The 24,472-nt window shown below is 48.4% G+C and overlaps 8 protein-coding genes and 1 non-coding gene across 9 annotated transcripts; 5 read left to right on the forward strand and 4 right to left on the reverse strand.

The window, feature by feature from the left end:
• Nucleotides 1-950: 950 nt before the first annotated feature.
• BJ212DRAFT_1445161 (Indoleamine 2,3-dioxygenase) lies at nt 951-2,417 on the reverse strand (the record flags this gene model as incomplete). The annotated part of the gene is made up of 4 exons (XM_041338060.1): nt 951-1,056; nt 1,079-1,490; nt 1,550-2,048; nt 2,106-2,417. The coding sequence occupies 4 exons, from the start codon at nt 2,415-2,417 to the stop codon at nt 951-953; spliced, it is 1,329 nt and encodes a 442-aa protein (XP_041196342.1).
• A 2,439-nt stretch (nt 2,418-4,856) lies between these two features.
• On the forward strand, nt 4,857-7,798 carry BJ212DRAFT_908554 (P-loop containing nucleoside triphosphate hydrolase protein). Its single transcript, XM_041344322.1, has 8 exons — nt 4,857-5,371; nt 5,419-6,241; nt 6,292-6,374; nt 6,425-6,627; nt 6,676-6,845; nt 6,904-7,093; nt 7,145-7,337; nt 7,394-7,798. Exons 1-8 carry the CDS (start codon nt 4,886-4,888, stop codon nt 7,655-7,657), a joined length of 2,412 nt encoding a protein of 803 aa, XP_041196343.1. The 5' UTR covers nt 4,857-4,885; the 3' UTR covers nt 7,658-7,798.
• Nucleotides 7,799-8,632: 834 nt separating this feature from the next.
• On the reverse strand, nt 8,633-11,145 carry BJ212DRAFT_908607 (uncharacterized protein). Its single transcript, XM_041344324.1, has 4 exons — nt 11,052-11,145; nt 9,614-10,987; nt 9,411-9,552; nt 8,633-9,359 (listed from the first exon to the last, which is right to left on the reverse strand). The coding sequence occupies exons 1-4, from the start codon at nt 11,112-11,114 to the stop codon at nt 8,899-8,901; spliced, it is 2,040 nt and encodes a 679-aa protein (XP_041196344.1). The 5' UTR covers nt 11,115-11,145; the 3' UTR covers nt 8,633-8,898.
• Nucleotides 11,146-11,348: 203 nt separating this feature from the next.
• On the reverse strand, nt 11,349-12,679 carry BJ212DRAFT_908579 (eukaryotic translation initiation factor 6). Its single transcript, XM_041344323.1, has 5 exons — nt 12,417-12,679; nt 12,179-12,361; nt 11,769-12,121; nt 11,585-11,705; nt 11,349-11,525 (listed from the first exon to the last, which is right to left on the reverse strand). The coding sequence occupies exons 1-5, from the start codon at nt 12,424-12,426 to the stop codon at nt 11,455-11,457; spliced, it is 738 nt and encodes a 245-aa protein (XP_041196345.1). The 5' UTR covers nt 12,427-12,679; the 3' UTR covers nt 11,349-11,454.
• Nucleotides 12,680-12,894: 215 nt separating this feature from the next.
• On the forward strand, nt 12,895-14,487 carry BJ212DRAFT_1445164 (S-adenosyl-L-methionine-dependent methyltransferase; the record flags this gene model as incomplete). Its single annotated transcript, XM_041338061.1, is given in 8 exon segments — nt 12,895-12,957; nt 13,009-13,155; nt 13,214-13,324; nt 13,376-13,606; nt 13,658-13,870; nt 13,890-14,009; nt 14,059-14,164; nt 14,219-14,487. The coding sequence occupies 8 exon segments, from the start codon at nt 12,895-12,897 to the stop codon at nt 14,485-14,487; spliced, it is 1,260 nt and encodes a 419-aa protein (XP_041196346.1).
• Nucleotides 14,488-14,538: 51 nt separating this feature from the next.
• BJ212DRAFT_1332406 (uncharacterized protein) lies at nt 14,539-17,483 on the reverse strand. The gene is made up of 12 exons (XM_041334804.1): nt 16,988-17,483; nt 16,848-16,926; nt 16,667-16,794; nt 16,528-16,549; nt 16,394-16,477; nt 16,130-16,341; nt 15,769-16,003; nt 15,453-15,720; nt 15,198-15,400; nt 15,075-15,143; nt 14,697-15,018; nt 14,539-14,649 (listed from the first exon to the last, which is right to left on the reverse strand). The coding sequence occupies exons 1-12, from the start codon at nt 17,226-17,228 to the stop codon at nt 14,584-14,586; spliced, it is 1,929 nt and encodes a 642-aa protein (XP_041196347.1). The 5' UTR covers nt 17,229-17,483; the 3' UTR covers nt 14,539-14,583.
• Nucleotides 17,484-18,207: 724 nt separating this feature from the next.
• On the forward strand, nt 18,208-19,970 carry BJ212DRAFT_1265127 (Rho GTPase activation protein; the record flags this gene model as incomplete). Its single annotated transcript, XM_041330463.1, has 10 exons — nt 18,208-18,310; nt 18,371-18,509; nt 18,565-18,587; nt 18,643-18,728; nt 18,793-18,879; nt 18,929-18,961; nt 19,014-19,029; nt 19,080-19,232; nt 19,291-19,632; nt 19,723-19,970. 10 exons carry the CDS (start codon nt 18,208-18,210, stop codon nt 19,968-19,970), a joined length of 1,230 nt encoding a protein of 409 aa, XP_041196348.1.
• A 580-nt stretch (nt 19,971-20,550) lies between these two features.
• On the forward strand, nt 20,551-23,192 carry BJ212DRAFT_1332438 (glycoside hydrolase family 17 protein). The gene is made up of 16 exons (XM_041334805.1): nt 20,551-20,948; nt 21,006-21,246; nt 21,296-21,318; nt 21,372-21,392; nt 21,446-21,490; nt 21,544-21,719; nt 21,769-21,821; nt 21,877-22,013; nt 22,062-22,211; nt 22,261-22,326; nt 22,390-22,417; nt 22,473-22,507; nt 22,564-22,584; nt 22,635-22,658; nt 22,713-22,738; nt 22,793-23,192. Exons 1-16 carry the CDS (start codon nt 20,853-20,855, stop codon nt 22,827-22,829), a joined length of 1,179 nt encoding a protein of 392 aa, XP_041196349.1. The 5' UTR covers nt 20,551-20,852; the 3' UTR covers nt 22,830-23,192.
• A 113-nt stretch (nt 23,193-23,305) lies between these two features.
• Nucleotides 23,306-23,385, forward strand: BJ212DRAFT_t35. Its single transcript has one exon. It is a non-coding gene; the product is annotated as a tRNA-Ala (tRNA).
• Nucleotides 23,386-24,472: the final 1,087 nt, after the last annotated feature.

Consider the following 24,472-nt stretch of genomic DNA (forward strand, 5'->3'; position numbering starts at 1 on the left):
TTCTGTGATCTGGATCAGAGTCTACCTCTATCAAAAGGTTGTCAGTCTTCGATGCAGTGCAAGCAGCTTACCAGAACCATTCCTTTGTGTCGATGTTCTATATCCAGGTGCTGCCTCGTTAGCTACTCGTCCCACGATGCTTACAATGGTGGCTGGCATATGAGTGGCTATGCTTATGACGAGCGGGACCGACTGAGTTGCCCGACTAGGTATGTCAGTCATTACTATTATATACCTTCGATGTGCGAGTTCAGTTACAATTTCCTGACTTGGAAATATTCAAGACATCATTCGACGCTCCAGGCGCGATCCCTTTAAGTAACGGCAAGATCCTGTCGCAGTCAGCGGCTTTAGAAGGACATATGATGGCTTCTACTCCACGGACAAGTCGAGTAGGTGACTACGTCACCCTTTGCTCCAGTCAAACTGCCGCCGAACCCAGGTTTATGGTGTTGCTGTTGTGCCACCATTCCTACAATGCCAGAGATCCTTGACAATTTGGTCTCTATCTGTGATTATGGCCGGCTAGTCGGCATGCTCTGGTATGGAAGTTGCACCGAAAGCTCTAATAGCACTTCCAAACGTAGTACATCCAATTGCTGATGCCTATGACGTAGGATCCGGTGAGAAAGCATGGGTTTTGCTTTGTTAATGTAAGTCGGCTAGTTCCCCATAACACTCGACTCCAGTGATGAGCGCTGAGCATTGGTGGAAGACACTCTCAATCACAAGTCCGGCACCTGAACTAAACCCATTGGACGTCATATAATCTAATGTCAACAATCTGCCATTTTATTTGTCTAAGGGAAATTAATTAAACGCAGTTCATGCAAATGAGTATGTCATCACACAGGAGAAAAGATTGGTGAGTCAGAATAATGACCAATAAGTTGAACAAATGCATGAATGCCGATGCTTATGTTATGCCAGGGTCCTAGATCCAACGGGGTCTACTGCAGTGTGGGCTCTATGACCGCCTCCGCAGTTTTGTCCCTCACACCTTTAAGGAAGCGTACTAGATCCGTCCCGCCAGTGCCCTTCAGCATTTGCTTCCCACTGGCCCCCTGAGCTTCTGGACCTGCGCTGCTCGAGCTCCATCCTTTCACGAGCAGCAGGTCCAATAATATAGATTGCCACGATCTTGATATGCGCATCCCTAAACTCCTTCACCGACTGCACTGCAGAATTGTACGCGTCCAAAAGCTCTACATCAGGCTTCATTTGCGTCACGAACGTTCGCACAGGACGCGGGTTCGCGCTGAGGTGTCGCAAGAAATTGCGGTGGTGACGCGGCATGTAGATCTGCATCCTTCTCAATAGCGTCCGTTGGTCCGGCGTAACACCACTTTCGACCACATTGCAATTGTCTAGACCAAGAAATACGTCTAGAGCATGAATCAGGGCGCTCTGCCCTGCGCTTGGCCCTGAGAGGTGGATAGGCTGCTTGTCAATACCTTCGAACACCCATTTCCTGTGGGCAGGATCGGAGTCTGCGCCACGGAACCATGGCGGATGGAGTGATAAAACGTGTCAGGGTCGCAACCCTTACGCACGTCGAGCAGGATGGTCTCGAGGTCGTGCACGATCGACGCAAGCTTGTGGAGGTATGCGGTGATGCGCCTGATAGCGATCTCGTCGCCAACGAACAACTCGTCCATAGTCGCACGCATAAGCTCGAGAGCCTCGACACCGCGAAGCTCTATGCGGGCCGAAGCAAGGTAGAATTCTTGCTCATCTATGGTACCGGAGAACAAGTCCCGACTGCGAAGGTTGTCCAGAGCAGGAGGTTCGAATCCAAGCTCGTTTTGTGCCCTAGTGCGGATGGTGTCCCAGTTATAGAGGACATTGTCAGAGTACGTGACGACCGGGGGTAGCTGTAAATGACTAGATATGGCGACGAGGGGGACAGAAATTGACTCCGGAATAAACACGGGGGAAGATAGGGGGAGTGTGTAAATGTAAAAATGCATAATAAAGGTGAGAACATGGTGCGCGCGCCGAAGTAGCAGCTCGGAGTGTGTGAGCTCGGACATGGGGAGGACAGGCAGCTGATCGTGTGTGTGAGTGGGAAGTGCGTAATAAAAAATACGGAGGCCCGTACTGACCTGTCGAACATGTTCTCGCCATGACTCAGATGAGTTTTTCTCTTCGGCTGTCAGACCTGGTTTGACAGCGAGCTGTAGTTTTGCCTGCATTGCAGCATCTAGTGCTGTCTCCCAGAGTTCCCATTCCGCTGGAAGTCTACTTAAAGGAGGATCTGGGGGCATAAAACCCGTGCGAGTATCAACATCGAAATCATGTGCAGCGAGAGTGGAGGTATCGATGTGTCCTTCCTGTGCGCCGAGCAGGAAGTCCTGACGAGGCTGGAGGAGGAAATGATCAGGGGGTAGTATACCGGCTGGCTGCTGACTGGACATTTTGTGAGAGGGAGAGCTACAAGGTGATCCAATAGCCAGAGTTGGAGAATATGAATAACGATGAGATTATATGGTTTTCATAAGGTCAACCACCGCCAGCAATTGCTCATACGGTCATACCCAGGCCTCAGACTCTATGTATGATCCGGCAGTTCACGTAACGATCCATTCTTGGTGAGATCTTGCAAAAATTTGATGATCAATGAATCACATGATCACCTCGCGGAACAAATTTAGGGGGCAGAATGTAATTGGCCTTGTACCTACGTAGCTGCTAGCAATCGGTAAAATGTATTGCAAGCATTTCAACTCATTTTGACTACATTTCTTTCTACTACCGCAAAAATATTTCTAGCTACTATACGACCATAACCCTGGACTTGATTTTCTCATGATTCTTTCTGATTATGATTTATCTACACACTGTCGTACTAGTCTCGTCTGATTCCACAATTTTCATACACATTTCTTACAAATGTTTCTGGTTCCTTTCCCTTGTCTACGAAAAAAGTAATGTCTGCGATATCCTCCGCCCTTGAGAAGCTCCAAGTCGAACCCTCCTCTATTTAGTCCACTTACTGGCACATGCACGAAGCCATCAAGTTGTCCGAAAGTGCAAAACATTTGATGATTTTCTTGTTGGTACACTGGGAAGAATGGCGTGTTGACAGTTAATTTGAACCCCCCAAACGGGCACGCGCACAAGCGCCACGCTGGATGTTCGTGCTGACTACCACTCACGAATAATGTTACGCTTATCTTGCCACGAAGGCAGACTGGGAAAGGCTTCATCATAACCATGACATCGTCTTCCTTTGCGTCTTGGCGAGCCTGACGATGAGCCTTGTTGACGGTTGCGCTACTTTTACAGGGGTTAAGCTAAAGTGAGCCTGCCGCGTGGACGCGATAACAGAGACAGAAAAAGGCTCTAGTAAGACAACTGTTGGAAATCCGCACTTCGCCGCTTCATACAGTACCTTGCATAACAGTACTAGCATGTAGTGCGCGTGTTAGTAGTTATCGAGCCTTGCCTTTGACCGTCGTCGTCCTCGCTGGACAGCCCGTTTTTCTTACAACAACATTATCTGTTCGCCTACGAAGGCGCTGCAACGCTTTGAAGACAATGTATTGTATTGAGCATTGTGCACTACCTGATGAACACGAAGCAAGTTTCGAACTCCCGTTGTATTGTGTGAACTTGCGAATTTCACAGAGTGTGCACGCGCGATGGACCGCAAGTCTTGGAGGACACAATTGGAAGTTATCGTTAAACACGCGGAGAGACAGCACAAGAACCGCCAAAAAAAGCCTGCGGGGATAAATTGAAGCTGAAGGTAACACAGGCCGGGGACCAGGGATGTTCACCGTACCCCGTATGTGAGTATACGGCCCCGGCCGCCGTGTTGGACACATCATGAAAAGACAAACCTATCTGAGGACAAACGTGCCAACATAGCTTTCGCCATCCCTAGGCCTGACAACGGGATACCAGAAGCAATCGTCTGCTGAGCCGGGTGTATGTGTGACCGCGAACAAATAAAATAGTTACAGCGGACTGTTTGGGCATGTGTAGCGATTTAGTTGGGTCCGAGGCCCCGTCCGAGTGGTGTTAAGTTAAGGGGGTGTAGAAAGGATTAAACTGTGTTGATAAGGTTTAGGTGACGAGGTTTGACTAGGATTTTCATTTTTTTTAAATTACGAAGTGACTTGGCAACTGCAGAGTGGCAATACTCTGCCAACAACTACTGTGACATGTTCTGGCTAATTTTTTGAGCATATCATCGGCTCAGCGTTTCCGAGTCGAGTCATTGCTCACCGTGCCACGAGCATGAACATGCCAGATCACAGAATTTTTTCAGTCTTACAATGGAGATAGCGATCGATCCGAACGAGTGACTGGTGCGCCACAACAAGTGGAATGCAGAGTCACAGCATTGTGTGGTCTTGAACAAGCGAGTACTACTAGTCTAGTAGTAGTCACTGCAGCGGAAGCAACCTTTTGAACACAGAGAAGGGGTGAAAAATGGCTTTCGGGCCGATCGGATATGAACCTCGATTTTAAAAAAATCGAGAGCCCCGCATGAATGAACAGTTTCACTTGTATGTGGCATTACAAGCTCCTCTGAGTATTTTCTATTCTTACATAGAATCATCCACTTCATTCTTGATTGTGTCTAACTGTTGCAGTTAAGTCTAAGAATGCAAAACACGCTGGATGCCTCATAAGTTAAACTTTTCATCCATGCAAAAGCTCCCAATTCTTGATAAAATCAAGGCTATATCCATCGTCCAGAAAGGTATCCAACTTTGTCCATTTGTGACGCTTCGTCACGTCTTTTCTGTATTCAAAAAGGTTGCTTCCGCTGCACTTGGCTTGCTGGGATCAACACGTGACCATCATAATACGCGGTGACTGACGCGCTTGTCACGCGTTTGTGACACCACTTTCTTGAATTCTCTCCAGCTTAATGGAGTCGACTCCGGTGACGCCTTCTCGACGTTCAAAACGCTTTCAACCGCTTGTAACTCCTGTGAAGACTGATGCTTTTGTGGATAAAGCTATAACTTGGACAGATGCCCCGTGTTACATTCGCCCCACTGTATACGAAGATTACCAGGTTCTTCAAGAGGATGAGGGGTGGCAACCGGGGCCAGGAATGCAGACTGCTTTTCGCAAGTCATTTAAGCGGACGAAGAATACCGCGCCAGCTTCACGGAAAGGGTTGAGTGCACGTAGGTCAGCTGTCGAGACTGAGACATTTGAGGTCGGAGACACCGTGCTCGTCAAAACTCAGTCTACAAAACACCCTAGTGTTGGTGTCATCGCTTCGATGTGGGAATTTCAAGGTAAGGAGAACCGGGAGGGCGACAATCCTCAGATGATGGTCAGGGTTCACTGGTTCCAACATCCATCGGAACTACCTCGCATAAGGGCAAAGAGGGAACATTTCGAGGTCAGTGGCACACCTGCTAATTGTCATTCGCTCATTTTTATTACCAGAACGAAGTGTATTTCACTCTCGCTTCACAAGCTATTCTTCCGCCTTCATGTATACTATCGCACTGCACCATCTCCGAAGTTCCACAGACCACACCCACAGCACCCAAACGAAGTAACTGGATCGGTGCTACTGCAGAAGAGAATAAACTATTCTACTGTCGCCTTGCAATCGAGTCTCGCAGCAACATTTATTATGATTTCCACTGGGCAGCTCACAAAAAACAAGCTCTCAGTAGCTCTAATGAAGACCTCGCCAATGGGACTTGCTGGCACGTTGCTGTAGAGACCACACCGTCAAGACGGCATACGAAGAGGCGAACAAAGCTTCAAGACATCGCAGAAGAAAGTGGCGACGATCCCGTTCGTGATCGTGACTACGAGAATGACGAACCTCCATCAGAGCCCGATGACCACCTCATCCCCTCTGTTGTTGACGACACCTCCGACAACGAGACAACTCTTAGTGGGCCTATTGATGACATTCCAAAGACACCGTCTCGCAAGCGCAAACGTGCCTTATCCACACCCAAATCCACGCCGAGCAAGAAACGTGCACCGAAGCTCGCAGCACCCACTCCGCACTCTAAAGCGGCACTACGAAAGCGAAGTCGAAAAGCACCAGCTGTCCGTGTTCCGCCTCCAAATCTCACACAGGAGCACTACAATCAACTGCAAAACCTTCCTCCGGATCCGTGGCTTCGTGCAATGCACGTCCTTCATGTTGCAGCGCGTCCTGATGTTCTTCCATGTCGCGAGGAGGAATACAGCCGTGTTCTGAGAACTGTAGAAGAACTCCTGGAAGAAGGAAGCGGAGGTTGCGTTTGTACGTAGAGTCTCATCCATTTTTTTCACTCTTTGAACATCGAATTTTAGACATTTCTGGAGTACCAGGAACAGGCAAGACTGCAACAGTTCATGCCATTGTTCGTGAGCTCAAACAAATGGCTGAGAATAATGTCTGTTCTTTCTCGATCAGTTCTTCTCACTCAATATTTTTTTTTGGTAGGAAACAAATCCATTCACTTATGTTGAAATCAACGGACTCAAGATTCCCGAGCCATCTGCCGCATACAACCTACTTTGGGAGACAGTCTCGGGGCACGATGTAGCCAGCGATGGTCATCTCAAAACCAGCGCCAAGGAGGCGCTCAAGCAGCTTACCAAACACTTCTCTGCAGGCGCACGGGCGGGTCCCGCAGGGCACGCATGGTAAGTAGCAGTCTCAACCAGTTGGTCATTGCTAAGTCGCATGCCTAGCGTCGTTCTTATGGACGAGCTCGATCAGCTTGTCACGGCAAAGCAGGATGTAGTATATAACTTCTTCAACTGGCCCACAATCGCAGGCTCAAAGCTAGTTGTGATCGCTGTCGCAAACACCATGGACCTTCCAGAGCGGGTAATGACCGGACGCGTACGTAGTCGACTCGGTACGTGCCGTTAGATCAAGCACGTCGCCCATCTCATGCTCATTTATGCACTGCGAAGGCATGATCCGAACTAACTTCCAGCCATACACAACGCAGCAACTCGAGAAAATCGTGCATGCACGTCTCAAAGAAGCCAAAGAGGGCCTTGAAGGGCCGCCGGACGTGATCAACGCCGACGGCGTGAAGTTTGCCGCAATGAAGGTTTCATCGATCAGTGGAGATGCAAGAAGGGTGCTTGATATTTGCCGGTATGTGTCGGGCTTTTTTTATAGCGACGATACAACTGAACTCAGATGTAGACGAGCGGTGGAACTCGTACATCCCAAACGGCGCGCTGCTCGCACGGAGGATGTGAAGGAAGTTATCAAAGTGCTGCAGAATAGCCCAACTGCAGCGTACCTCCGGGACTGCAGCTTACACGAGCGAATCATGCTTGCATCCCTGCTGAGATGTATAAAGCGGGAGGGCGTTGAGGAGATCAAATGGGGCGAGGTATGTGTTTTATTCTTGTTCTTATCTCGTGGAGTGCTCGACTAATAGTACGTGAGATTGAAAACCAGCACATCGTATATGTTGAAGCCCTGACTTCGGAAGGAGATCCGTCGCGGAAGCCCACGCCAGAGGAACTGGGACTTGTTCTAGACTCATTGGTTGCCTCCCGTGCTATGATTATCGAGGATGGTGTAAATGCCGTCCGCAAGCCCCCCCAGGAACGCAGGGTCATTCTCAACTTGGAGCAGACGGAGGTAGAGAGAGTGCTGAGCGAGGTGGGCGGTCGGTCATGGACAACGGCGCTTGGTGTTGGTGCATGATCAATTCTAAAGATGATTATGAATCCGATTGACGGGACTGAATCTGTCAGCGTCACTGGCTGGGAACGTTCTTCAGGCCGCCCTGTCTCACCTGTCTCATTGTACTGACACCATCACTTAGACGAGTCATGTGTACGTATTTCATATTCTATACCCTAAGCTAAGTACTGGTGTCTTTCCAATCTATAGTTTAATTCGGGACTTGATCAACGGCAAAAGCCTGAGGACAGGAAATTAAGTAGTGCCGGGATCTCAAGTTCAAGATGCAAGTACTTCCTGACAATGGGTTTCGGAGGCAAATCTTTACAAAGGAATAATGGCAGGCCTAGATCAAAAGTCAGCACGTTACCAATCATGTCATTGACATCGCATTCATGATCTTTCGATTTTAATTTCAATGCCATCATCAGCGCTACGCTGGCAATGGCTCGGAGCTGAAGAGCAGATTAGGACTATCAATTAGGCCTTCAGGACTCATCGTCCCATACCTCTATGAATTATGGATGCGCATCGTAGGTTGCAGGGGGTCGGGCCGGCATATTTTTAACTAAAACACACTCTACATTTAATATAGGTCCCCCGAATCAGTAACGTTTTTGCACACAATCAAATGCACTGACCCACCACAAAAATAATTTGTTTCTAATTTCTCCTGCTCTTCAGTCTGTCTCAGGGATAACCTCAGGATCTACGAATTATGTTTCAACAAGCCCGCGGAAATCCTCGGCCGTTCGCCTCTGGGCCTCGTTTCATATCAGGTGCTTGATATGTGCAAAGTCCGTTCGGTGTGATGACACAAGTCGTGATGGAACTAGTGAAGTTATTCAGCTATTTCTTCCATCGCATCACGGTTCCCATCCCTTTACTCGTCGCTCAATGATCTTGTTTCAGGTTGATGTATGTGCCTCAATCATTTTATAACGAAGCACTGATCTAGACAAGAGCTCTCTTTGATTGGCTGGCACTTTATGTCTGTCAGATAGTAAATGAATTTCAACAAGTCTTGCTGATTCGTTGGTAGTGAGCTATCACATCAATACAGAGATCTCGATGAGAATAAATATTTCGTTCCATATTATACGCCAACGTAACCTCTAGCTACAATTTGGTATACAATCAACGGCGAAACAAAAGATCCAATGGTACAGTTGAAATCTCAAGATAGCGTCTACAACATGAACTTCCAAAGAAAATCATACTATTACACCGCGACATCAGCGGAACAAGCGCAGCACGTACGATCACAGGGAACTCCCGGAATAATAAACGCTCGAGGCACCGTCGTTGACAACCGCATCTAATCCATGCTCCTTGAACGCCATCCTGAGCGCTGTTGATGGACTAAAGAGCAAATTCGGTTGATCGGTTATCTCGTATCCCTCGTGAATACGCATTACAGGAGGCAAGCAAAGGCTATGCAGTCCCGTAGATTGGCGCCACTTGCTAGCCACTTTCCATGGACGTTCTGATGCATCCGGAAAGATATGAAGGTAGTTGGACACCGGCTTGAATTTGAATTTGCCTGCAGGTCCCTCTGCAACAGGATCGATCTCAAGAACAAGACGATCTTGGAATTCCGGGTGTTCTGCCTGAGCGGTCACCGACAATTGAGAGATGAACTCTTGATGGGACTGAATTTCAGCATCTTCAATCTTGGCTAAAAGGAAGAGGCTCCTCCTGATATATCGTGAAGCATTTGGGCCTGTGAATGTCTCAGCATGCAAAACATATTAGATCACATAGGGAGACGCGCCGATTGCAGCTTTGAGGTACTTGCACGCCATACGATGGCCCTGGTCCCAGTCTATGTTCTGGCATTGTCTAGAACAATATCTCGCAACCGTGCACCTGGCACACTGGAATAGATCCCACTGCGGATGCCATTCATCGCTATTCTGAAAATCAGGGGTTGATTACCAACAGTCTCTAGAAAGGAGAAGTACATGGTTCACTCACATGCACAGCAGCACATTGACGATCGAAGAATATCGATGCCGCGGGTATCTGGCTTCTAAGGTCCAAGAAACGTCGAACATCTTTTTTGAACAAATTCCAGGCCTGTAGTAGGTCTGTATCGCGCTGAGCAATCGCATCTAGCGATTTCTCGTCAGCCTCTAGCTCGCTCCCTGCGATCCGCAAGACCTTATCGAACGTGAGGTATGAACGAAGGGCAGTAATCAATAATGCATTAAGGCATTCCGCAGTATCCGCATCGGGAATACAGGTATGAGCTTGAAGGATGGTAGGGAGGAATCGCGCCCGAAGGGCTTGACATATAACGGCTACAAGGTCATCCACAGGACCTCCCATGAGCAGTGCAATGTAACCTAAAGCATCCTCAAACGCCTTCTTGACGTGTTTGGCGAAGTCATCCTGCTTCAGGGTTAGAGAGAGTTGACATAGATCACGAAGGGTGTAGATAACGATGGCCACGAGGTTGCGATCGATGTAGGCCTCTCGCAAGGCGCAGTTCTGTTGGCTGGTAACGAATAGTAGGTTTGCACAATTCCCAAAGCAATTAATGAGCATTATTTGCCAACGAGGCACCCCGAAAACAGAATCGCATGAAGTGGTATCGTCGATGCTTTGTCCAGAAACGACCTTTTTCCTGTACAGACAGCGGATATTTCTGATATACTTGAAGGCGATAGAAGCCATGGCTCTAATGCCTCCAGCGACATGAATAAGGGTGGACACAAAAGAAGGATGGTCAACATCCAGGCATGCCTGCACCACGTATGACATGTGTTCCTGGAACGCCCCCTGCTCCTTGCTGCCCATTACCTTGTCAGCTTCTGTGAGAAAGTCATTATCCTTTGAGGTGACAGCCATGCACCACAGCTGCGAGATAATGGGGTGTAGAGATGGGGTGTTGATTAGTGACTGTGGCGTTTGTGAGTCGCCGATTAAGCTCATCCGCATCAACATGTTAACAACTAGCTTCAGCGCTTCTGATCTAGTTATGAGAAGACCTGGAAGGCGGGCAGGGTTGCTGGAGGCGAAGAAGTGACGATAAAAGAAATTGACCCAGAGATGACAACGATGCCAATTGGATATTAGGTTGTCAGCGATGGTCTGTAGCGCCTGCGTCAATTCCCTTGGGTTATTGACACGATTCAGCGTGACAAGCACTCCTTTAAGGGAGTACCTTGCGAGCATGATACTTCTCACATCCCTCGAAGTGACCACATCGGGGATGCGAGCTGGATCAAGGTGGTGATAGAAGACTGGGAGCAGCATGAGAAGTTGCTCTGGTTTCCAATGTTGTGCGATGTTGCATAGTCCATCGAGCTCCTTGATTGACCCGCTGGCAGCTTTATTGATCATGAACTGTTAAGACAGGAGACAATTAACCTGAGCAAATGCAGGATGGTAGGCAGATTCTCGCACACACCTGTATCACTCGAGCGAATGTATGGCCATCTTCAGGTTGCCTTTGAGGAGGGGCAGATGACATGAGGATGTTCACACAAGCACTGGTACAAGCCCTGAAGCGCTCGTCGATGCATGCGTTCGTCACGCGACTGTCACGTAACGCCGTGTAGCCGAACTGTAATCCGCATGTTACAATCCAAAGATTATCGATTACCAGTGAACATCAAAACTAACATTAAACTTGAACGAGAAACATGTTCTCCAGTATCAATTTCTCTCTCACTATTTTTCCATTGCTAACGACTTACAAGCGTAAAGATACAGAATTCATGATGTAGACTGAGGTTGCGCTTCGAGTGTAGATGAAAGTGGACGTGAAGGTATAAGTAACAGTAACGGGATGCGTGACGGTGAAATTTCAATCATGCCCAGTTGTCGATAAGAGAATCCCGCATCTCTCCAATGACAGCTGAAGAGCTTTGTCCTTGAAGTTCTGTGACGGTGAAATATGTTGAAAAAGTGAAAAAAGGAGGCAAGAATGGTAGAACCCACTGAATGCAGCTTCGATAACACTAATCTCTGTGGCGGTAGTGTCAAGCCCAGTAAACGCACACCAGTCGTTCACGACGAGACCTCCACCGATGACGTCTGAACCTCGGTTGACAGTACCAGCCTAGAAACACAAGAGTAAACTCAGTTATAATATACCTGCGATGGGCTTCCTATAAATACGCACCACGAGGGGAATTTGTAGAAGACTACTCAGTTCATCCTGGTCCTGAACACTCGTCTTTGGGTGAACAAGCCCGCCCTGATTTGAGATTGCACAATAGCTCCCCACGAGGACATTATCTGCGACGGTCTGCCTGAAGACCTCAACCTTCAGCACATCAGCAATTATTTCCTCCGTCTCGCGATCAACGTCAGGGTGGACGAGGGCAACGTAGTCATTGCAAGCGATGACGTTTCCCAGCGCAGATAGACGTTCTTCGACTCGCTGGATCGACACGGCGTCAGGAAGGGAGTTGCGCAGATGTTGCAGTTCCTGATCAGTCGTCGTTGAAGGGACGAGGAGACCATGTCGATTTCCTAGAAATGATGGAGATCAGCCTTCTGGGCAATGATGGGCAAAACCATATCGCAGACCTGCAGTCAATCTCCCAATAATGCGGGTGCCGCCGATCGTGGAATGCACGATGGGAATGACATCGCCGAGCTCAGCCTCAAAGGCCGAGTAGAAATTTGTACTGCCTTGGATTGCAGCCAGGCAGTAGCTGTTGGTTAGTTTTGAGAACACGCCGATTTCGCTACTATTTTCGAATTGGATGCCTGTGATGTATGTTCATGGGGATGCGTAAGATTGCGCATCAGTAAAGACACGCACGAGTTGCCATGATTGTTGAAGGTTTAGATGGTAATCTATGGCTAGTCTTAGAGGTTAGACGGAAGATAGAATACAGAAAAGAGTGAGAGGTGTGAAGATAATGAGTACCTCTCAGCTGATCTTCGAAAATTTATATAAAGCTAATCTGGTACAAAGACGAGTCAGCTGGCGGATCCGCTTTTGACGCTCCCTCCTATTTTTACTGGAAGCCTTCCCATGACTCAAAGATCCATGATCTGTACATAAGTAGCGACCCGAAAAGCTCGATGAGTCGACCTTGGTCACTGACTAGCCTGCATTACAGGGTTCCGCTTTTGGAACCCTGCGGTGAACGCACTTGACCGAATTCCAGTTGAGTACTAAAACATAGATGCTCAGATATGCTACAAGGTATGGTTCAAATGGACTATCTTCGTGGCTCAGGCAGCCAAACCGCCGTCACGGACTCAATCCAACAACCATCCTGCGTGCCTGCATGATGTCTGGAGATTCCTTCGGTGCTCTGACGGACGTCGAGAAAATAATGTTGGATAGTGTCAAGGTGAGGTCCTCGGCCGTGCCACTTCTCAAGTATGGGTCTTATAGAATAAAGGCAACAGGTCCGATATCATTCTCGACGTTCATGCAACTCAGTCTTGGGCACCCCACACATGGGTACTACATGAAACCGGAACATGCTGTCTTTGGTACTCAAGGTGACTTTATCACCAGTCCCGAGATTAGCCAGATGTTTGGCGAGGTGAGATTCATGCTATCATATGTATCACATCTTTCCAACGCGGATGCGCTACAAATAGCTTGTCGCGTTATGGATGATAAAACAGTGGATAGATACGAATGCTAAAGTACCCTTCCGAGTGGTAGAACTTGGACCTGGTAGGGGGACGCTGATGGACGACATACTTCGAGTAGGTGATGTTGAACGGGTGGTTGCTTGCTTCTCACCATGTTTCTTTCAGGTTTTGAAGCAGCTTCCTGCAGCACGTGGAAAACTAAAGAGTATTCATCTTGTTGAGAGCAGTGCGACTATGCGTGCTTTGCAGGAAAGCAAGCTTCGTAAGGCTTCTCAGGAGGGCAATTTCGAGACATTGTGGCATGATGCAATCGAAGAAATTGAGCACGAGGAAGATGTCTTCACTATGCTGGTCGCTCATGAATTTTTCGATGCCCTTCCCGTGAACGTCATTGAGGTGAGTTCCGTTCAGAGAAACGAACATTTGCTTTACTAGCGGAAATCGTAGAGAACTCAACAAGGCTGGAACGAGGTGCTAATTGCCCCCTCGAGTGATCCAAGCATTAAATACACCAGGCCCTCTTCGGAATCAGACCAAAATCCAGACTCTCCCCCACAATTGCATCACACGTCTTCGCGCTGGACGCGTGTTCTTTCGCCAACTCCGACAGCATCATCAACCCTACTTGGACTTGCGTCTCCTCGGTTCTTTTCGCTCCCTGTGGGGACCGCGTGTAGAGGTATCCAGAGCATCCATGAACCAAGCACGAGGTATTGGGAAACTTATCAATACCAAGGGCGGAGGATGCGCGCTTGTCATCGACTATGGTGCAGACAAAGCCTTTAGCGATTCCTTGCGGGTATGAACTCAGACGCATGCACCGAATTCTGACCAATAACCATTCACAGGCCTTCAAACAGCATAAAATCGTCGATGTCTTCTGTAGTCCCGGAGAGTGCGATATTACGACAAATGTCGATTTTGCGTTGCTGAAAGAGTCTATGGCTGATCTTGGTACGTCTCATGATGGTGCTCTGCTACGTGATTGTGGTTATTCAAGATGTACAGTCTCGACACATGGTCCCATCTCCCAACGCAACTTCCTCACGTGCATGGGCATAGAAATCAGGGCCGCCGCTCTTGTGCGTTCGGCCTTCTCTCTAGAAAGGAAAAAGGCGATCGAAGATGGCGCAAGTAGGCTCATTGATCCTCTTGGGATGGGCGAGCAGTACAAGGTGCTCGGAGCTGTTGCGAAAGGTAGGGCAGAAGAAGGCCAAGATGTTGGCGAGGTTTGGCCATTCACTGTCATCCAAAATAGTGCACAGCAATCCATTTAATTGCCACATAGGTGTATAACACACAAGTACATAGTATAATACATGACAAGGACCTGAGAATCAACAACGTACCAAAAAAATACACCACCGAGGAGCCTACGATTTATAGTGAGCCTTGATAGCATCCGCCAACTTCTCGGCGGTCGCAATAACCGCACCAGCCTAGATCTCTGTCAGCTTTACGGCCACCTTTCAGAGCTTCCACAAACCGGGTGTCCTGAGATCAATTTAGGGAAAACACTCGCATCACACACCCGGAGCCCCCGAGTGCCCCTAACACGTAACTCTGAGTCAACGACGCCGTCAGCTCCCATCGAACACGTCCCTATCGGGTGATACACCGTCTCCACGCGCTCTCTAACAATATCTGCCAGCTCCGCGTCGCTTAGACCGGAGATGTGGTGGTCAAGTTCGGGGTGGTGCGAGGCGTGCACGTCGGTAATAGAGGTCATAGGCGCTGTATGTGCGATTTTAAAAGCAGCGCGGACACCTCGAACGAGTACGTCAACATCGTGTTTTGTTTCAAGGTAGCTGGTTCGTGGTAGTAATAAGTAGAGGGTGAGTTTGAAGCAAACGAGTTAGCCCACCTGGGATCCATGAGCGGGTCATCCCAAGGGTCGGCAGACTTGAGAAGGAGCGATCCTTTACTCGTGGGACTAGCAGCACAGAACGTGTCGGTCGAGTTTGAAGTAGAAACATCGATGGCTTACCGTAATAAGATAATGATCATCTGATATGCCTGGAGCTTTGGGCTGAGGGGTATATTGTGTGAGTATACTGCGCCGGCACACATGAGGACCTCGAGGTCGGGGGCGTCTGGACCTGAACTGGAGTCTTCGAGGTTATTGTTGTACTCAGCGGGTGGGAAGAGCACCTGGTCGTCTGATCGGAAGAATGCTACAGACTCGCCAACCTATGATACTATTCAGTACTGACGATGTGAGCGCGGGGAAGACTTAACGAACGGTAGAAGCAAGTGGACCGGTGCCCCACAGCTGATATCGCAGCAAGTCGCGCATCAACAAGAACGCGGTGTTCAAACTATGAGGGTTAAAATGGTGGAAGGTGGTTCCCGTTTTGTCCCTAAACCGGAGATTGACTGATGGGTGATCCATGAGGTTAGCCCCGACGCTGGGGGCGTCGAGCACGACCGGAATGTTGTGACGTAAAAGCTGCGCAGCTGGACCAATGCCAGAAAGCATCAAGATCTGCGGAGAGTGTATGGCGCCACCGCTAATGAAAGGTAAATGATTGTTTAGGGCATATGAAACAATCACGCACGAGACAATGACTTCCTTAATCGCCCGTGCACGGAACTTGGGCCCGACTTTATTCATATGAGATCTGCTGGCAAACTCGACACCAGTGGCACGTGGGGTGCCACTGGAGGTGTCAAAGAGAACCTTGGAAACGCGCGCGTGGGTGACGACTTTCAAATTCGGACGTGCAAGAACGTCATCAGTAAGGTATGCAGACTCGGTAGTTACACGAGTGCTCTTGCTGTCGATGTACGTCACTATATATCAGTTGTTCAGCACTTGTTGAACCTAAGTGACTAATGAACTCACTGATCTATGCCATGTTAATAACCGGTGTTAATGAGCCTTAAAACATCAAGCCGGCACAATCTGTAAAGAAAGACTCGCCTTATTTGTCCCCTTCGTTCCCTTAGTCGTGCAGAAATCGGGTGAGAAAGGAATGCCGGCGTTAATACTTGCCTCGATAAAAGCTTTGCAGCCTCGCCATAAGTGGGTGTTGTACCCAATCTTAACAGGCCCATCGGCCCCGCGGAGGAGTGGATCAACATGCGGGAAGCGCGGGTCTGGGGTGTATTTCTCGAATTTACGAATATACCTAAGCAACAGAGTTATCGGAAGCGAGGAGTGACGAGAAACGAACTACGTACTTGCTGAAGTTGTTCCACGACCAGGATTGGTCACCAGCAATTTCCGCCCATTCGTCGAAATCGGACGGTGCGCCGTATTGTGCACTAGAATAGTAGGAGTAAGTCAACCCGCGGGAAGATGCACTATAACTCACATCATGGCATTCATAGCAGAGCCTGAGGAACATTAAAACATCACTTTACCAGTAGAACGACTACTCACATCCTCCGAGAAGTTTCGCTTAACATATGGGGATCAATATAACAACTGGGAAATTGAGGAAAACGACGTACCGCGAGGCCAATATTTTTTCCTGTTGCCTGCATGTCGCTGGGGCTCGGTATAAAGATGGTAGTCCCATGGACTGCGCATTAGTTTCGCGAACGCAGCAGGTATGTTGCTTGGCTTGATATTTTTAGAGCTATGAAGAGCTTTGGCATCTCAGAAGCAGATAAAACCCTCGAATATGCCGACCTTCCACCAGCCTCGACGAGTAGAACTCGCAGGCTTGGGTCTTCGGAGAGACGTGATGCCAGAACACATCCTGCTGTACCTAGACGCATTCGAGGTATAAGAAGTGTGGCTACCAGTATGGAACATTGAATGTATCATACCTCCTCCAACAATGATGAAATCCCACTCATCAAACTCGACTTCATTGTCATTAACTTTCCTCGCTACCTTCGCGTAGTCCGTTATGAGCTTTGGTTGTTTCGCGGTGAGGTACCTCAGGACGATCGTTAACGCCACTACGCCTGCTGCCGCACCAAGAGAGAGCCTAGATGGGGTGGCAGCACGAGCCTGAATGGCCTCCAGAATGCCGAGCAGCTTCGCAAACAAGTCTGTATGGATCATGAGTTATGCGGGGCAGAAAGTATCGAAGGAGCTAGAGGAGAAGCGGGAGTATTTGAAGGCCTTATGCCAACTCACGCCCCCGGGATCCGGATCACACAGCATGTGAAAAGCTCATCCGAATTACCGATTTCACGATGGCCGAGTCGTTGACCGAGGCAACATCTTATACTTAAGATTAAAACTCATTCATTCGAACGAGCGCTGGCAACAGGACTTAGACCAACTGTGAATGGTACTTTAACTTCATGAGCTGCGCGCACGGAACCAACCAGCAATCGGACAAATTGCAAATTCGTGCCTGACATGTTACGGTAGTCTCCGCCGGGGCCAAGACCGGTCCAAGTGTCTAAGCGCTCAGTGAGCAGCGCTGCTCGAGCAAAAGGCAAAAAGTGGCCGGGTCAGGTAGGCGTGCTATATAAAAAATCGCTCTGTTCAGCTTCATGGCCCATGATCAGTTACAACTAGCATTTCGTCTCCAGCCAGATAATGGTGACCTAGGTAGATGAGACCGATAGGTGCACCGAATTATGGCCCAGTTAGATAGACCAGGGAAATCTCAAATCTAGACTCGCTCTGGATCAGAATTCGAGAAAGCACTGCATAGTTTAAAAATTGCTGCACTAACTTCTTTTTATCTATATAGTCTATAGCGTACATTATAAGTAGTCCACTTGATAAATAGCTTGATTTTGTTTTCAAAGACGGTCCCGAGCCTATCAGGCCGTAGTAGGCCGTGCATTTGACTGCTGTGTGTGGCTGTGCTCCGAAGAAGCACTTGCGGGTCACGACCATAATATTCCATCGCCCTCCAAGCTCTAGGTACTCTACAGGCTTTCTGCTCAACTACTCATCGTGGCCCGTGCTGGCCACCTTTCGACGCATATTCCCTCTCGGATTCCTCTCAAGAACCCAACAATCCTACAGGAGTAATACCCTCCCTATCCCTGAGTCAAGGCATAGCCCCCCTCAGGCTTCAAACATGCCTTCAGACAGCCCCCCGCCAACCAAAGCCGGCCTCCTCAAGTGGTGGACTCAATTCACTCATGCTCAAAATCGCAAAAAGGATTCAGACCCGAGTAGAAGTCTGTACTATCCTGACCTCCGGCCCATTGACGTTGACTAATTTGCAATCTATTATCCAGTTGTAGATCAGGAGGAACATCCAGTGTTTCAAAAACCACTCAAAGAGAGTCTGAGATATGCAAGCGTGCAGATTTCGACTGCCAATGCAAACGGCGAGCTGTACGTGTGGGGGTACATACCTGTCGTTGTGGCGAAATGGTGAGTGGGGCTGCCTTGCACCGTCTTGACTAGCTGTGTACCTTGGCTCCTCTAGTGGTCTGTATCTCAAAGAAAATGGTGGGTGTTGGTGTGTACGACGTAATCATTGATCTAAACGCTCTGCATCTATCAGCTACAGAGGTAGAGGGAACGTTTCGTGTCAACGGTTCTAATAAGCGCATGCGAGATCTACAAGCCGCTTTCGAGACGCCCCCACGGGTGCGTACAGATTGCTCCTATATAACACTATGAGGTCCTATTGATGTACTATTTTCAACATCAGTACGGGAAGTCGCTGGACTGGAAAAATGAACACTTTACAACACATGACGTCGCGAGCGTCTTTCGTAGATATCTAACTCAAATGCCTGTCAGTGGCGCTCCACGCTCCTTGCTGTACGTACTCATGCCCCACTCAGGAACCTGTAATACCACACGATATGTATCACGATGTGAGTGTATGCTGCTTCCTTTGTTGATTAGGGCTGACCTCTTCTCAATTAGTTCCGGGACGTTTTGGGTAAGGAGTTTTGAAAGTTTGAAGCACAAGCTGAACTCGAGACTGTGCAGGAAAGAAACCATTCAACCATGATGAAGTGATTGCAACGTACAAGCGTCTAATTCAACGTATGCCCCGTGCGAACCAATACCTTCTTCTCTACGTATTGGATCTATTATCAGTATTTGCACGAAAATCAGATAAAAATCTTATGACAGCCACAAGTACGCCAAACCCCTCTGCGATTGACTTTATCTTTATTCTCATCCCTCTCCCGCGCAGATCTCGCGGTGATTTTTCGGCCCGGCCTCATATCCCATCCTAACCATGAAATGTCCCCTGGGGAGCACGCGCTGAGCCAACGTGTTCTCGAATTCCTCATTGCGCAACAGGATTGGTTCTTACTCGACATACCACCGCCACCACGATCGGAGCAGAGCTCCTCGTGGAAGCCTCCACCACGGCCCCAACACGCGCACACACAGGTACCAAGTGAAGAAGACTCGGATCTTGTTGTTGTGCCTAGTTCAGATGACGAGCATACGTCGATTGCTGGAGGGTGGAAGCTTGTCGGCCGCGACAGACGGCGCATTTACCGGCGCCGCACAACGCTAGAATACACTGGTGGGTCATTCCTGGGGGCCGCGCATCAATTGGACCGTCGCTGAAGTCGGAGTGCACCCATTTGTGATTGTGCCACATCTTTTCCCTTAGATTCACTCGACAGAACAAAAGATGTTGATAGTGGGCAATTATCGCCTGTCTTGGAGACACCAACATCACGCCCTGTAAGCCAAGCTTCAAGTCCTGCAGCAGTAGGAGTGAGCCGAAGTCGAACACTGCCCTCCAATCGAGGAAGCACAGACGATGAAAAACACCGCGCTAGGGTGCTCAGAAAACAGAAGCGAACATCAGCTCAGCCGCGACACCCAACTGCACTTGGGGGTCATGCGGGTGGGTAGGATGGGTGAAGTTGGTGGAAGTGGAGTCGTCTGGAAGTTTGTGATATTGATATACCTCGAGGCGGGCACGGCGTTGTTGTGCCGAGTTCCCGATCGCCCATTTGTTTTCCTTTTTACCGGTCTGGACAATTGCATTTGAGGTTTCGGTGTACACTTTAGGGTTGTTGTAGTACTTCGGGAGATAACAAACAGGACACTTGTTTTCATGCCGCGGGCCAAGCTCGGTCAGGGTAAATATGTTGTGTCAACTCCGCAGCATTAGTACTAATTTTATCTACATAGTACGTGACTAAGGAAAGATTTACACTAGAAATCAAACCAGAATAGCATATCAAGAGCTCCCGTCGCCATCAAGCAGCAAGCCTGGGTGAGGTTCGAACAAGAAAAGGTAATTCTTGATGGCCTTGTGACGGGGCGCGTCCTCACGAGGCACAAAAATTAAAGAAGTTAGGGCAAGGATCGACCAACTGTCAGTTCTAGTTTCAACGTTCCTCTCTTCTGCAAAAATGCAACAAGGTGGGTCGAGCTCGATGCAACAGGTAGCGCCCTACAGGGACACCCCGACGAGCAACCTACAAGACAATGACCCATCTTCAGGCGTGGTAAGAACCCCGTTACCATTCATATATTGTTGGAATGTATCTATATATAATGTGGAGCGTCCAGTCTGAAACCTGAGTTCGCTTGAAGTTCTAGTGGTTCAATTATTTTTGCACCAGTCTCTTCTCCCTACTTACACCTTCTCTGAACTAAACTTCTGCTGCGCAGGCAACACACGCTCCTTCCCCCTTCGACTCGTCTCACAATCTCTCATCGGGGCCAACGCTCAGGGATCCAACAAATCATCCACTTGCAGGCCAGCCTACCTCAACCGCGTCCTACATGCCCGTCCCACAAACCAACTACCAGAATATCGAGTCCCGCAACAGCGACTGGCTGGAGCAGTCGCAGAAGGCAAGCAAACGGTCAAGATTCATCGTGAGTTTCACTCAACCTATGTCGTGCTTGACCACTTAACAACATCCTGCTGGAAAGGTTATTGGCTCAGTAATTACCCTTGCCGTATTGATCGCTGTTGGTGTCGCAGTTGGCGTCACGCTCTCGAAAAAGAGCTCGAATAACAGCTCGAGTTCGAGTTCGAGCGCCTCCGCTCCAGCTGGGACGAACCCCAACGATCCTAGTAACTTCCCGAAAAACTCTGCTTTGGTCAATTCGTTCTATGGTATCGCGTATACGCCACTGGGCTCGCAGCTCCCCAACTGTGGCAATAATCTAAGTGTGTATAATTGCATTATCTTGGTTAGGATGTGTCTAACGTACCGCAGCGGAGGTCATTGAGGATATCCAGGTAGGTCTTTCAAGGGATCTTTTTGAGCGCTTGTTCTCTTACACGACCTATAGCTGTTGTCCCAGATCACAACGGTGAGTATCTCGATGGTGTGTTATATACCGTGCACTCATTCCCTAATTGCCAGAATATCCGTCTTTATGGCGCTGACTGCAATCAGTCCTCCCTCGTCGTAAGTTGTCATGTGGACTATCTTTGATGTGTTTGTCCACACTTTTTTTGCAGCTTGCTGCCATTCAGGCTACCAAGGTTAAGATGTCTGTCTACCTCGGCAACTATCCTGCTTCCGACGATAACGGGACTGCGTATACACGCCAGAAAGGCGAAATTCAGACTGCTCTTCAACAATACGGTGCAGCCAACGTGGCCGGTGTTACAGTCGGCAATGAATTCATCCTTGAGTTAGCACTCATTTCTGAAGTTCAAATAGTTGGCTAAACCGACTCTCAGTTACATTACAGGGCAAGGGCAGACGGACCCCAACGGCTCCGCAGGACAGGCAGGCGAGTTCATACTTTTCTTTCCTGCTGAAATGAATTTCCAATTGTTTTGTCACAGCTGCGGCGATGCTGATACCCTGGATCAACGATACTCGTTCAATGCTGTCCTCGATGGGTATGAGCAACATCTTAGTCGGTAATGCAGATGCTGGAAGTTATTTCAATAACGAAGTTCTCGCTGCCGTCGACTATGGGGTTGGTTTCCCTCTTTATGTATGTTTGGCGCCTACTTATGTTATGCAGATGGCGAACGTCCACCCATGGTTCGCCAATCAATCGATTGATAACGCTGCCGCCTGGACGGGCGAATTCTTCAGCTCCACGGACGTCGCTCTTGCTCAATCTCTTCCGAACCAACCGAAGATGTACATTGCTGAGACTGGCTGGCCAACTGTCTGTTCTCTTTATCTTTCATCCCTGATTCATTTAACCTGTACTATAGGGTTCTTCTTCTTTCAACGCCAACCCGAATGATGGGCCTTCGCTCGCTTCTGTGGAGAACTTGCAGGTGCGATTCGTTCTCGTTTTGCCACGCTATGACGTACAATGGTTGCTAATTTCATACTTGCAGATATTTATAAATGATTTCGCATGTAACGGTATGCACTTCTCACGTGGAGCAAGGACAATAATAGCTCAACGTTGCATTAACAGCTACCAAAAACGGAACTGGATACTTCTTCTTCGAGGTGCGTATTCGATCTCCGAACCTTTAAATTGTACTCACCGTAATGTACGACAATAGTTCAGTGACGAGCCTTGGAAGGTAAGCTTGTACTTGCAGTGTCCAGGAGCGGTGTCTGACTTGCCTTGCAGAATACAACGTATGGTGGCGTGGAGGTAACGTTCAGTTATTTTTGGTTTCGTCATGCTGATCTCACCCTTGCTCGCTAGGGATACTGGGGCTTGTTTGACTCCAAGTAAATTTACTCACTCCACGTTATCTATTGTGCGGTGCTAATGACTATTGATAGCAAAAACCTGAAAAACATCACGATCCCCACATGCTAGCCGGTCCCCTCTCGCTCGGACAGATACCTTATGCGGACTCCATAGCCAATACAGATCCTAACTATAGCATTTTGTTCACAGTTAGCCTTCTATCCATCGTATTTTTTTCTGCATGCCGCGGTGGATGATCTTTATCGAACGTTTGCTTCGAAAGGACTACATTATGTTGCATCTTTATCTGCGATTTTGTCATATAGCTTTTGACGATGTATTTAATACCCGTAGCTTCCATGCCAGCCTTGACCCTTGTGTGGTTGAACCATTGACTAATACATTTTTAAGCGGTGGTTACCTAATTATGCTGTGACCTCTACACAATGCAGCGGCGTTGGACATGAAATGTTGAACTGACAGGTCTTCTGAACCAGCCTATCGAGGGTGATAGGCGTTGTTGTCTTTGAGATGGTGGCATCCGCTCATCAGGTCCTTCCGTGCCTTGATCGGCCATGCCCGCACGGACCTCGGCGCTTATTCATGGGCATTTAGCGCAGTGGTAGCGCGTATGCTTTGCATACTAGCACGTATAAGGTCCAGAGTTCAATCCTCTGAATGTCCATTTTTTGCCATGAACTGGTAGATCGCCATGTGGAACTCGACTTTGTTCTCGGTGTTTGAGGCTCTTGTGTGTGATCAAAGAGATATGAAGATCGGCGGAGTGCTTGACAGACAAGTGACACCTACAGATGAAACTCGACGAATACAAGTGTGGCAGTGCCGCGGGGATGAAAAAACGCATCCGTATAAAACATTATAATGCATTTGAATCTGAACGGGTTGTTCACCGGTGAACGAGAACAACCCCTTTAAATTAGATCACTGATACGAGAAACGACGGCTAGTGCCGCCCCCTGTGATTGTGGGTATTGGGCGAGAGGAAGACTGATCAAGCACTGAGTATCGGGTCAACGAGAACAACTTTCAAATGAAATAACTAACCACCTGTGCACAATCGTTGGGTATGGGCGGAGAGGAAGACTGATGAATTAAATAATAACTGGAACAGGGATGACGTCGGAAATACTGTATACCAGCGCCATCTGCATTTAGTCTGTCATACCGACAGTTTTTTTTTCAGGTCCAACTTACCTAGGTGGAGACAGACCAGCGCTTATGGGCTGCTTACTATCCGAGGCAATCGATCGATGTGCGCTGATGGAAAGGGACCTCATGTAAGTGAAACAACACATGTTGATACAGAGTTGAATTAAACAAACATGTGTGCTTACATTTGCCTCGATGCATGCCTCATTTTCCGTTGTGTGGGTACATACTGACAAGAGACAGGGGCTAGAGTAGTGTCTCAAATGGAGTCGTAGCACGCGATGGATAGATTTCTGTCGCTGCCAGTCACCACCAGCTGTGCATGAGAAAGCTTGATGTGCTTGTCATGAACCGAGCATATGAAAACGTAGCCAGACCAAAACTGATGGGTCCATATCGACGAACACGCTGCAGTAGATAGAATTCACGAAATTAATAAATGTTCGTCTGATGCGTTCTTATTGGCTGGTTAACCGTTAAAGTATTACGTAATCACGTGACTTGCATACAGTTTTTGGGGAAGTTGACGCCTGAAACCAAAAAATTGGGATAATCCAAAATACACTGGGGAGTAACAGGCATATAAAGTAAACTCTCAACCC

The sequence above is a fragment of the Suillus subaureus genome (assembly GCF_016647635.1).
Source record: "Suillus subaureus strain MN1 chromosome Unknown BJ212scaffold_6, whole genome shotgun sequence".
NCBI lineage: Eukaryota > Fungi > Basidiomycota > Agaricomycetes > Boletales > Suillaceae > Suillus > Suillus subaureus.